We start from the raw sequence: 12463 nt of genomic DNA on the forward strand, positions 1-12463 counted from the left end.
TTAACTGCTGTCACCAGCTCCTCACTGTTGCTGGCCATGTCTCTCAAGAATAATTAAGGCACACATATATAGGAACTGTTTTATAGTATTTCTTCCCTTCCATCTGAATACTTGATCATTATGAAGGTGGAGATCTTTCCAAAAGCTACTGATGCCTTTAGAATATCTGTTATTCTGAAATCAAGGGAATATTTCTCGTGCTAACAGAATGTTTTTAATTCAAACTTAAGTAGTTACACCTGTATTTTAAGACAAATAAAAATCTATCTCTTCCTTCACCAAAATCCACAATGCTTTTGATTTTAAGACTAAAACAGGAAACAAAGGGGATTCAGGGCAATCAGAAGCAGGGCTCAGAAATCTGGAGGCATTACTGTGCTACATAATTTCATTATTCTGCTCTGAACAATAAAAAACCTCTGAAATCAGAAATCAGTTATGGCCTTCCATTTCAGTTATAAGAATTTATGTGAAAGAAGTTATTGAGTAGAAAAAGGAAAAAAAGGATCATTGATTGCTCTTACACTGATATTTAGATAATGAGATAAATGAAACTTCCAAAAATAGTCACAAAATTACTAAAGTTTCACCAAACTATGAAACTTATTAATTAGACCAGGTTTCTCACTTTTTTGGTGTATCCTCAATACAAATGCACCTCAGAGAAAAGTACTACAAATGAACATGAAAATTAAGATATTGAATGGGAAAGTAGAATGGTGGTGTTGATGCAGGATTCTATTGCACCTCTCTTCAAACAGACCATCAGACCAGAGGATATTGCTACTGTTAGAAAACTTGCAAAACCTCCACACCTCATTATGAGGATCATGGACTGCTGTCTGCTACTATTTCAAAAGAGATTGGATCAAGTTACTATGGATCCAGAAAAGCCTTGCTGCAAGCCATCCTGGGGAGAATCATTAAAAGTAAGTAGAGTTCTCAAATGGTGTTTCTTAAACATCAGAAATAGCAATTAGCTTATCAGAGAACATTTGATGCTGTTTACCCAAAACATGACAGAATTTTATTGAAAGGCAAACATATTGTTTTAAGATAAACTGTATCTGTATACTATGTCTAACTGGTAGAAATAGTAGGTGAGACTTTCGCAGCAGAAGCTTTAGTTTCTTTGACCCTTCCTGGCACATGGCCTGATGGTAACAGTAACAAATAGTGCTCTTGCATTTTATTTAGACTTTAGACTTTCACAGTTTAAGAAGTCATCAAAAGCTTTTGTTTTCCACTGATATAATAAAATGAGATAAGCAGTTATTCCATGAATTGCCTTTAGCATGCAAAAAGTTTGTTAGAAAAAATTAAACCAAATTATTTCACTTTTCAGAATTTAGATAATACATCACAACTGCCAAAGCTTTTTTTTTTTTTTTTTTCATTTAGTTAAGTTACAAATATATTTCTGAGTCTTTCTTTGGGTCAATTTTTTAAATTAAATGATGCTTCTTAAATGCTTCTGAAGTGCAACACAGGAATATAGGAGATGGAAAGTACATCAGTAACTTTTGAATCTAGTTACTGGAGAGTAATTGGTTAAAACTTCAAAATAACAGAAGGTGTGTGGGAGGAGTTACAACTGAATAGCACATATATAATATTAGCAATATGAATTACCTCTTTTTTACAGAAGAATTTTAGGAATGCTTTTTAACAGCTTTAACACCTATGAACAAGACTTTGAATGTCAAATATGTAAATAACTCGTGTGTTGTTTTTTAAAGCTTATGAGCGGCCCGTTCTTGAACAACCTAAGGAACTTTGCTAGGGATACAATCAATGATGAGACAGTAGAATTAGTCCAGCCTTACTTTGAAATGGAAGACTATACACTGGAAAATGGTAAAAAGGTGTGTGGCAACGTGGCAGGACTCCTCTCTTGGACAAAGGCCATGGTGGTATTTTATGGTGTTAACAGAGAAGTCCTCCCTCTTAAGGTAATACATCCTCTCTTGCATTGTGTTTGCTTACCAGTGGCTAAAGAGGGTAGGAGCAGAAACAAAACTATTTTCTCCTTGATTCTAGAGAGAAAACAGAACAAAAAATTAGCCTAGACTAAATTTCCCTATACTGTGTATAGGGAAAGGTGTTTTCAGTCTTTTTATTATGTCATAATTACTTTATAATTGTTTTTAAAATGTTGTACCAGGATCTTCATTCCTTCTCCAGAGGGTCCTGCAAACAGGAGTTTGCAGCTATTTTAGTTAGCATTTTTGTTTTCTCCTGGTAACTTAGAAGCAGTGGAGCACTGACATCTTGCCCAAATATTGGCTTTCTGAAGAGGTTACAGGAGCTATGTTGCAATAGTAGGGAGCAAAATAAGGAAAACATTTTTAAGAGTAAATTTTTACTTTAGTGTGCGCGAGTGTTCTTTTTCAAGTTTGTGAAACTCAGTCAGTGATTTTTTTGTTCTAAACAAACTATTTTATCCTTAAATATAGCACAATTTAAAAAAAATAGTAAAAGCTGTGAGCACATGGCAATCCCAAATTTTTTTCACATTTTGTCACTGGTAGAAGTGTTCTTTACAGAAGCAACAGTAATACAGATTAATATTTTTAAAAATAATTTCATTTCCTGTGTTCACCATAAATATAATTTTAGGAACAATAGGAAGAGTCACTGTTTTAGGACCATTTCCTAGTGTATAAAAGCAATATTGTTAGCTGATAAAGGACCAGTCTCCTGTTGTGATTGCTGGTCACTACAAAATTCACTAATAGAAGAGGAAAATACATATAGTCAAGCAAGAATACGGAGTGATTGTTCTTCTAGTCTAACCAATTTGTACAGATCAGGAACCTTTCTTCCTTAACCACCTTCTTGAAATGTAATTTTTTTTAAAGGAATAAAATTGACAATATATAGTAGAACTTTAGGTGCTATATTGTTATTGAACAAAAAAAAATCTTATCTTTGGTATATATGTGATATAGTTTTCAGCTTAAATGTTTTTATGTTTATATAAAAGTTATTTTGATGTACTGTTGTCTTGTGATTACAAGCTAAGTAGGCTTAAATAATAGTTAATTGAATTATCTTGAAATCATATATATGATTGAACTTCTATTTTTTTTTCTCCTTTGCAGGCTAACCTGGCAAAACAAGAAGGTCGCCTGAAAGTAGCTAATGCAGAAAAAGATAAAGCTCAGGCAGAATTAGATGAAAAGCAAGCTGAACTGGATAAAGTGCAGGCAAAGTTTGATGCAGCAATGAAGGAGAAAATGGTGAGATAAAAGTATTTTAGTCTTACCAAAAATGCTTGTACAACATTGTTATGTAATTAGAATTTGCTGCAAACACACATTTACCTGACACCTTGAATAGCATGGCTGAGATTCAGGTGTAATAGTAAGAGATTTAAGCCTATATATTCTTCCTGTGAAGAGGAGCATATTAGATGCCCTGAAGTGTCAAATATGTTAATTTTATTGATAAATATTAATAAAATATTTATTTTATTAAATCAGTAAAATAGTTATAATAAATATAAGAGGATGAAAAGTATATAAAATAACTCCACCATTTTGCATTTGATACTTAAGTAGGACATTTTTTTAATTTTAGGACTTAGAGGATGATGCAGAAACATGCAAAAGAAAAATGCAAGCAGCCTCTGCACTTATAGATGGACTGAGTGGTGAGAAAGTTAGGTGGACTCAGCAAAGCAAAGAATTTAAATCTCAAATTAAAAGGTATCAAATCCATTACAGAAAAACAAAAAATAAAATGCTTGTAAAAAATGAAGTGTTGGTAAACAAGTTAGTAGCTTTAATTGTGGTACTTAATCTTCTTCCTGGAAATCTTAATATAGCAATGCAATCAAATGAACTACCCTGAAATTTGAATTTTCCTCCCATAAATAAGAATACATGGCTGCTGAGTACTAGTATTTCAGTTAAGAACAATACCTCTGATTTTGGAATTAGCTTCCAAGAAGATTATTACCAGGGCTGTTATGTATCTGTATTACAGCTGCTTCTGCAGTCCCCCCAATACTGTACATCCTTCTGGTGTCACTGGGGAAGTGAAAACCTCAGATAAGCTCAGCTTCTGTAGAAGACTTATGTTACTACAAATTTGCTATGGGGAAAGTGGGCATTTCTGATGGGAGTTTCAATAGAGCTAGGTTTGTATCCTTGATAAATACAGTATTTCAGACATATTTTTAAGAAATAAACCATTTTCTTAGCTCATTTATGAAAAAAAGAATAGCTGTCATTAGGGCTTTATTGTGTTGTAGGGGTGGAGATGGTGTTTTCATAAAATATTACTCTTAAGTTTTGCCTCAAAAATGCTCTGGAAACAACTTTTTTTAAAATCTTCTTATGTTTCAAAAGCTGGTTGTCTAAGTAATGAGAAATTGAATTTGTGCACCACCTTTTAATGGTGATTTTTCTTCCTTTTCTAGACTTGTGGGAGATATATTGCTCTGCACAGGCTTTCTTTCATACTGTGGACCTTTTAATCAAGACTTCAGAAACCTTTTGCTCAAAGACTTATGGGAAACAGAGTTGAGAGAGCATAAAATCCCCTTTTCTGATGATTTGAACCTGATTTCTATGTTGGTAGACCAACCAACAGTAAGTTCTTGGTGCTTGGAGGGTTTAATTTGAATTTCTGTTAGCATATTCTACAACTAGCCAGCATTATGCCTGCTTAGAGAAGAACTATAATCCCCAGTATTCCAAATATTGCTGTGCTGGGTAGTTCTGTGGTTTCCAAATGCTCCTGGCAATTTCCACTAAATCTTGGTGCAGTAATAGTGACAAAACCCAAGAGAAAGAGGTGATGCACAATAGAATTTCTCACCTCCTGCTGACCAACACCCAGTCAATGCCTGAACCATGATCAAGCCTCTTCTGAGTGACTCCCCCAGTTTATATAGCGGAGATGGCATTCTGTGGTATGGAATATCCCTTGGGCTGTTCAGGTCAGCTGTCCTGGCCATGCTCCCTCCCAGCTCTTTGTGCACCTGCTCTCTCACTGGCAGAGCACAGGACACTGAAAAATCCTTGGCTTGGGGTAAGCACTACTGAGCAACAGCCAAAACATCAGGGTGCCAACAATATTCTCACACCAAAGCAGAAAAACACAGCACTGTACCATCTACTAAGAGAAAATTGACCTTTATTTCAGCCAAAACCAGGACATTTCTAAAACAGTGGGTTTGGTTGTAATTTAAAATAGACTACATAAAGTCCTTTTATTCAATGTAAATGTATTAGAAATGGGCAAAGAGTGGGAAGTGCCAGAATCTTCAAGTTTCCTTTAGTAAACATTAATTCCCAAAAGCTCTCTTAGACTACTTTTTGCTTAATTTATCCCAATGCTTAGTTTGTCTGTCAAGCTGTCTTTTAACATTCTTAGACATTAAAATATACTTTTTGTGATTCTATACAGTTTAAAAAAGCCATAAGAATAAAATTCTGGAAATATATTTATACTTGCGTTAATACTTCTTCAGCAGGTTCAGATATGCATTCCCTTTGATGTCCCTGTTACTTCTTAGAAAAATTTTAATTGAAGAAAAATTCCTGTGATAATTTATTTCAAACTACTCCTTTTTCTTCATTTCTCTCTCTTTTTTTTTTCTTTTATTTAAATATTTTTTCTTTAGATTAGTGAGTGGAACCTTCAAGGATTGCCTGGAGATCACCTCTCAATTCAGAATGGTATTATTGTCACTAAGGCATCAAGATACCCACTTTTAGTGGACCCACAAACTCAAGGAAAAGCATGGGTGATAAATAAAGAACAGGATAATGAATTACAGGTAAACAGTGTCTTAAAGGAAGGGTGTGTGCTCTATTATGCTCCTTCAAACATTATTACTTCAGAAGGAGGTTGCATTTGAGTCAATGTGATCTGAGATAAGTTTAACATGTATGGAGACTGACAATTATGTAGATGCATCAGCAGGGAACTTGACAACAGCTGTAAATCCCACTCAAGGGCATGGAAAAGACTATCCAACTTGTACGAGTTCTAGCAAAAAAGTGTAAAAGTATTTTGTTCAAGATGGGTAGGTATGGTCCCAACACAAAAGAGGACAAAGAGGTGATAATTAAAAACAAAAGAGTATAATATGAAATTATTAAATGAGAGCAAATTGAGCGACTGTTAGTAACATTACAGATAAAGGCAGGATAAGTTACAGCTCTGAAAATGTAGGCAAAGTGCCCCAAGTGTTGCAGCCCATAATTTAGGACCTGAGAAGATATTCATAATAAGGTGGTCACTACAAAAGGAAGTTGAGGAAATCCAGCTGAAGCCATACCCATGAAAAATTTGCCTATCCTAACGTTACTGCAGTCTTCATAGCTCTTTTAGAAGTTAAGCCAATATGCTAAAATGCCTGCTCATGAAATATAATACAAAGATGTTCATGTGTCACTATTTGCATCACAAATTATTTTTTCCCAAATGATGTGACATGGCAAAAAGAAACTGTATTTTAAAACCCTTAGCCTGAATGCTGAGAAAACTCATATGTCCTGAATATCAATAAATTTTGGAGGGTTTAGAATTAGTTAATTATGTAGCTTACTATTTTATGCGTGCTTTTTAATAATTTCATATAGTATGAATCCCATTTCATGAAATATCAATCTGAATTCATAATACTGTAGCAGTGTTTTAGACTGAGTTCAGATTTCTAGAAAGAATTTCTCAACACTTCAAAGCTAAAATTAGAAAATCTAGACCTTCTAGGACATAGAATAGAAAATTAAAGGCTAGGTGTCTCTGATTTCTAAAATATACATAACATCTTTAATATGCCATAAGCTGTATCAGTTTGATTTAGTACATTATTACTCTCATAATGAAGTCCTGAGGATTCAGTTACAGCCAACCTTTTAATTCACGTTTTTATGGTACTTTTCACCGTACACAAGAAGTATTTCTGCATAAATTGCTACATGGTCAACATTTATAGCACCTGCTTTAAAATGCAACTAATAAAAACAATGAAAAAAATTTCCATGGTTAGGTCTGTGGTTTTCATGTAAGACTGTGAAGAAATGCTTTGTCCTTACAACAAATTTATAATTTGCTTTTTGAGGTAACAACTCTGAATGACAAGTACTTCCGGCAACATCTTGAAGACAGTCTTTCACTGGGACGATCGCTCCTGATTGAAGATATAGAGGAAGAATTGGATCCAGTCCTTGATAATATATTAGAAAAAAATTTCATAAAATCTGGATCTGCTTTTAAGGTTAGTAATCAAACAAAAGAAATTGAAAAAGTAGCTAGCCTTGTGACAAATGTTATTTTATCGTTGTTATAAACACCTAGGTAAACTCTGTATTCAGTGGAGACTTGTAAAGAATCAAACTGAACTAATAAAATATAACAGACAGAGCCTCAGCTGTGTAGTAAGTTGTCAAGTCTAAACTATGAGGTTAACTGCCAGGGTTATTACTGAAGTTTCCAAACTGGAACCAATTATAAACTTATCTGATTGAATGCTTAAAATTCTTTCTACTAATTTCCAAGCAGTGCAGATATGCTTAAGAAAGTGGTTTGGTCCTACTCCTTTATAAGCCAGGTATTTGAAGACATCTTGGAGACTCAAAAGTTGGAGCCTCATTTGCCCCCCACTGTCTCATGGCAGATGATCTTTCAGGTCCCTTCCAACACCAACAATTCCATGATTCATACTACAATATACAGTGATCAGATTTCCTTGTGCACATGCAGCTGTTGAGTTAAACTGCTGTTTCAGAATATCTTAACTCTATAAAAAATATTTTGAATATTTTGAATGAATTTTTACTTTGTTTGGAAATATTCTTTGAAACCTGCTTAGTCTTAATAAAGATAAAATTTATGTCCAGTAATTTGTGTTCCATTGTTGGATCACATAATTCCTTTTACCTTGGACATAAGAGAATGATGACTTCTACAAAGGTCAGCAGTTTCTACCTCTTCATTTGAGGTGTGCTTAGAAACCAAATGGTTCTGAAACTGTTAATCATAATCCACAGTGGAAATGATCCCTATATTTAACTGAAGGGAAATGCTACTTTTATAACATACTGTAATTTATACATTTGGTCATTGACTTTTATTTTCATGACAAATCTAAATTGTGAAATAAATTTCCTCTTTTTGGCGCTTCAAATAGTGTAATTTTTTTTCTGCTCAATATTACTGAGTTTAATAAAGCTCATTTTCCTCTGTTTAATACTCTTGTAACTTGACCCACAGGTGAAAGTTGGTGATAAGGAAGTAGATGTTATGAATACATTTCGACTGTTCATTACTACAAAGCTACCTAATCCTTCTTTCACACCTGAAATTAATGCAAAAACATCAATTATTGATTTTACTGTTACAATGAAAGGACTTGAGAATCAGTTACTGAGAAGAGTAATACTCACTGAAAAACAGGTAAGTTAACATTACAAATAAATCATAGTGATTTTTTTTTCAGTTAATTGGTTTTGGTATGTAGAAAATAAAAATGTTCAAATGGAAAAAAATGATATTAGCTATTTTTTAAAATTATATTCAGATTCAGTATAGACATTTCCAAATATCAAAAATTAATTGGGAGGCTCTTAATATATATATGACTGTTAGTACAACACAAACAATTAATTACCTGAATTTAACATTGATAAGATAAATCACAAGATACTGAATAAACACTGCTTAAAAAAAATTGTTATTAAAAACATCTTTTAGATACCAAGAAAAGTAAAATGCACATTCCATGACTGGATCCAACTCTTCAGCTCTATCTTCAATCACAAATCATTCACTTGAAAAATCAGAAACTGAATTTTAAATATCTCTCATAAAAGTTGGAACCCATAAAATGTCATGCCATTTTCTTTTTTTTCAATAACAGGAACTAGAGGCAGAACGAATTAAACTCATGGAAGATGTAACTTCTAATAAGAGGAAGATGAAAGAACTGGAAGACAATCTTCTTTACAAACTAAGTGCAACCAAAGGTTATGTATCAAAATATTAATCAGATTAGGCAGATAAAACTAATTCACACTAGGTCTTTTCCTTACAGATTTTGGTTTATCCATCGAAGATTCAGTAAGAGAATGTACAATGGCAGGAGTATGGGGACTGTGAGGGATTTAGTGCTATAACATGCCACTATATGCAACTCAGGACACCTGAGCTTAACACCTAAACAAGTTTTTTGAAATACATCAATATTTTTGAGAACTTTCTGCCCCTCAGATGAGATCAGGTATCTGACCATGGGCAAACCTTTAATCCTTTAATGGAAATATAAATTGGAATGGCCTGGCTTAAAATTGCTTTGAAACTCCTCTGCAGTACATTATGAGCCTGAACATGACCCCTTACTATCTCTGGTGGAAAAAGAATCTGGTAACAGAAAATCTGTGAGAAACTGCTGGAGATTCATGCATATTGTTGAGTGATCATTTCCCTTAGGACCATAAGTCTTTTTAACTTTGAGAGTGACAATGAATAGACTTCAAGATAATTTAAATCATTTGTTGACTATGTAGACTGTGTGCATGAGATAGGAAACTTCTCTATCTGGTGTTGCAAAGCTGTTGGTATAAATACACTTAACATATTTGGAATGAATTTGATCAAATATGTTGCATGTAAAAATAATTTTTAGTATTACATATCCTGTCTGGTCTCTATTTTAAAAGCTTTCTGTAATTCAGTAAATAGTTTCATTTTTTAAAATCAATAATTCCTGTAATTTGGCCTTTTGTTTTATATATAGATTTGGAGTGAAAATATTGTTACAATCATATCCTGAACACCCAGTATTTTACTTTTCAGGTTCACTAGTGGATGATGAATCTTTAATTGGTGTCCTGCAAACAACGAAGCAAACAGCTGCTGAGATAGCTGTCAAGCTGTCTGTGGCAGCAGAAACTGAAGTGAAGATTAACACGGCTCAGGAGGAATATCGACCTGTTGCTACACGTGGAAGCATCCTTTATTTCCTTCTTACAGCAATGAGCATGGTCAACAATATGTATCAAACTTCACTGGCTCAGTTCTTGAAGCTGTTTGATCAATCTATAGCCAGGTAGGAAGACACAGATTTTTTTCTATTATTCAGATGTTTGCCTTTCCAATGTATTTGCTCTTTTTCATGAGGCTTCTTTGTGCTTTGTTTTCATGATTTAGGTCCAAGAAGTCTCCTGTGCCTCAGAAAAGAATCTCAAATATTATTGAATATCTTACTTTTGAAATTCACTCATATTCTGTTAGAGGCCTGTATGAAAACCACAAATTCCTCTTTACCCTCCTCCTGGCTTTAAAAATTGATATTGAGAGAGGACATGTGGAAAACAGAGAGTTCCAAACTCTCATTAGAGGTAAGTTTTAAAAATTGTTTTATGTGTAGAGCTAATTCAACTTTTTTAACTTTTATGCCACTTCAAAATCTTATTTCTTTGTCTACATGGTTTCTATCAACATTTCTGTGGGAACTGGGCTTGTTCAGCATGGCAAAGGGAAGTCTTAGAGGGCGTCCAATAGTAAACTTCCCTGTGAAAAGGCCATTAATAATGCTAAGTTATCCTTTGCTATAAAATAAATGCTAAGTACACAAGAGTACAGTTAGTATCCTGGAGAAAATTACTTAGGTCAAAATATATAAATTAAAAAGAAATGTCAATTATATCTTGACCCCTGGAATATCATGTATTTTATCAGAAAGTACATTTCATTCTGTGTTTTTATCCACAGGAGGTGCAGCTTTGGATCTACAGGCTTGCCCACCCAAACCAAGCCGCTGGATTCTTGATATGATATGGCTAAATCTAGTGGAATTGAACAAACTTCCACAATTTGAACAAATTTTGAACCAGGTGATATCTTCTAATTATCTTTTTAATGTTAATAACCAGTTTTGTCATCATAAAATTTATTTGTGTTTTGTTTCCACAAAAATACAGAATAACAGAATAGAGACAATTAGGAAGCAGGAATGGTGGTATGTTTATTTATCTTTAGGGTATTTGGTATCATAGTAATTGAGACAGAAAAAGGAGAGAAGGAACAGGAGCAAAGGAAAAAGGAAGTCAATAAAAGAGATAGGATAAAAAGGTAGAGGTATCAGAAAGGCTCATAAAATTAATCTGAGTGTTAGGTTTTAAGTTACAATGTTGTCTGTCTTGATTCTGCTGTATTTTTGCAAGTTTGCTGCTTGTTTTTACATACTGATTTCTGTTCCAAGGGTAACATTTTTATATGATGAGATGGCTACAAATGCCACGTTTTACGTAGGTATGCATGAACTTACATGCACATAAGCTTGTGACATGTTCAATTTGGTTGATTTATTTTTCTTTTTTTAGTGCAGTTAAACCATTCCCTAAGCATTTCTTGCATCTAAGTGCTCCTTGTTAATCAGGCTGATAGCCAGGACAGCGAATTCTCCTTGCTGTTACAGCATTGGCCAAGCCCATTTTGTGATGGCCCTGGAGGGTAGCAGACGTTTTAGCTAAATGGTTACCTGCAAGTGGTCCTGGCTGTTTCTAAACCCTGTATCAAGGCAAGAGCTGGATACATACCAGTGCAACTCTTCCAGTTTTTGGTTTCTTGGGGTATCAGAATATTAAGTTTGGAGAAAGTTGGAGAAGCTTTATTAGGTTGTTCACTCTGCGTTGTCAGGGCACCAGAATCCCATTTCTATAAAAATCCTTTCACCAGGGCTTTTCTAGAATGTGTGCAAACAAAATTTTAGACTCTGAAATACTTAGTGACTATGTTACCACAAAAGCTCTCCTTTTTAAATAAATTTTTTATCACTGTCTTACCTTTGCCAGGTAGTTGCAAAGTTAAAAAGTGGCAATTAAAATTATTTCAGTCATAGATAGAAATGGAATATAGAAGGGTGACAACTAGGATATCAGTTAAAAACTCAAATACTGTGAAAACATCTTTTTAATATTCATTTTTATCCATTAGAAGTACGGTTATATTCGATTAATCATATAAAATACAACTGTATCATTATTCATTTAGATGAAAAAAAATTATTTAAAGTGACCAAAAAAGGACTGAGAATGGTACGCCCCGTTCTCAAGATGTCTCCTGTGCTTTTCTTTTTCTCATGCTAGTTTCAATTTGTTTTTCCCCTCTAAAAAAAAATAACTCCCAGAGGCCTAATTTAACATAGACATCTTTTGTTTTAAACCTTTGTCAATACATTCCTTGTTCTTTTTCCAGTGGTCTGAGAATATTGCAGTAGCTGACCCTCCTCAGTCACTGCATTGAAGGCTCAGTTGCAATTTCACTATGTTCTGCCCACCAGTACTCCTTGTCCCATTAGGTTCTAAGAGGTGCCTTTATTGTGATCATATTTGTGGTCAGGTTTATTCTTTCTCGAGCCAAAAGCTTGCCAGAATCTGCTACTTTTAATTTGTGATTCATTGGCTGGATAAACTGTACTGGCACAGATTTTTCTGGTCCTCTT

At 34.0% G+C, this 12463-nt stretch overlaps 1 protein-coding gene across 1 annotated transcript in view; it reads left to right on the forward strand.

Annotated features, from left to right (window-relative positions):
- Positions 1-12463, forward strand: part of DNAH8 (dynein axonemal heavy chain 8) — a 114004-nt gene that overhangs the window by 81502 nt on the left and 20039 nt on the right. Inside the window, 12 exon segments of the mRNA XM_063153346.1 lie at positions 762-929; positions 1740-1952; positions 3105-3242; positions 3583-3710; positions 4427-4598; positions 5636-5791; positions 7082-7237; positions 8233-8415; positions 8879-8984; positions 9814-10066; positions 10168-10358; positions 10732-10853. Coding sequence (XP_063009416.1) covers positions 762-929; positions 1740-1952; positions 3105-3242; positions 3583-3710; positions 4427-4598; positions 5636-5791; positions 7082-7237; positions 8233-8415; positions 8879-8984; positions 9814-10066; positions 10168-10358; positions 10732-10853 — 1986 coding nt within the window.

Source organism: Melospiza melodia, chromosome 3 (genome assembly GCF_035770615.1).
Source record: "Melospiza melodia melodia isolate bMelMel2 chromosome 3, bMelMel2.pri, whole genome shotgun sequence".
Taxonomy (NCBI): domain Eukaryota; kingdom Metazoa; phylum Chordata; class Aves; order Passeriformes; family Passerellidae; genus Melospiza; species Melospiza melodia.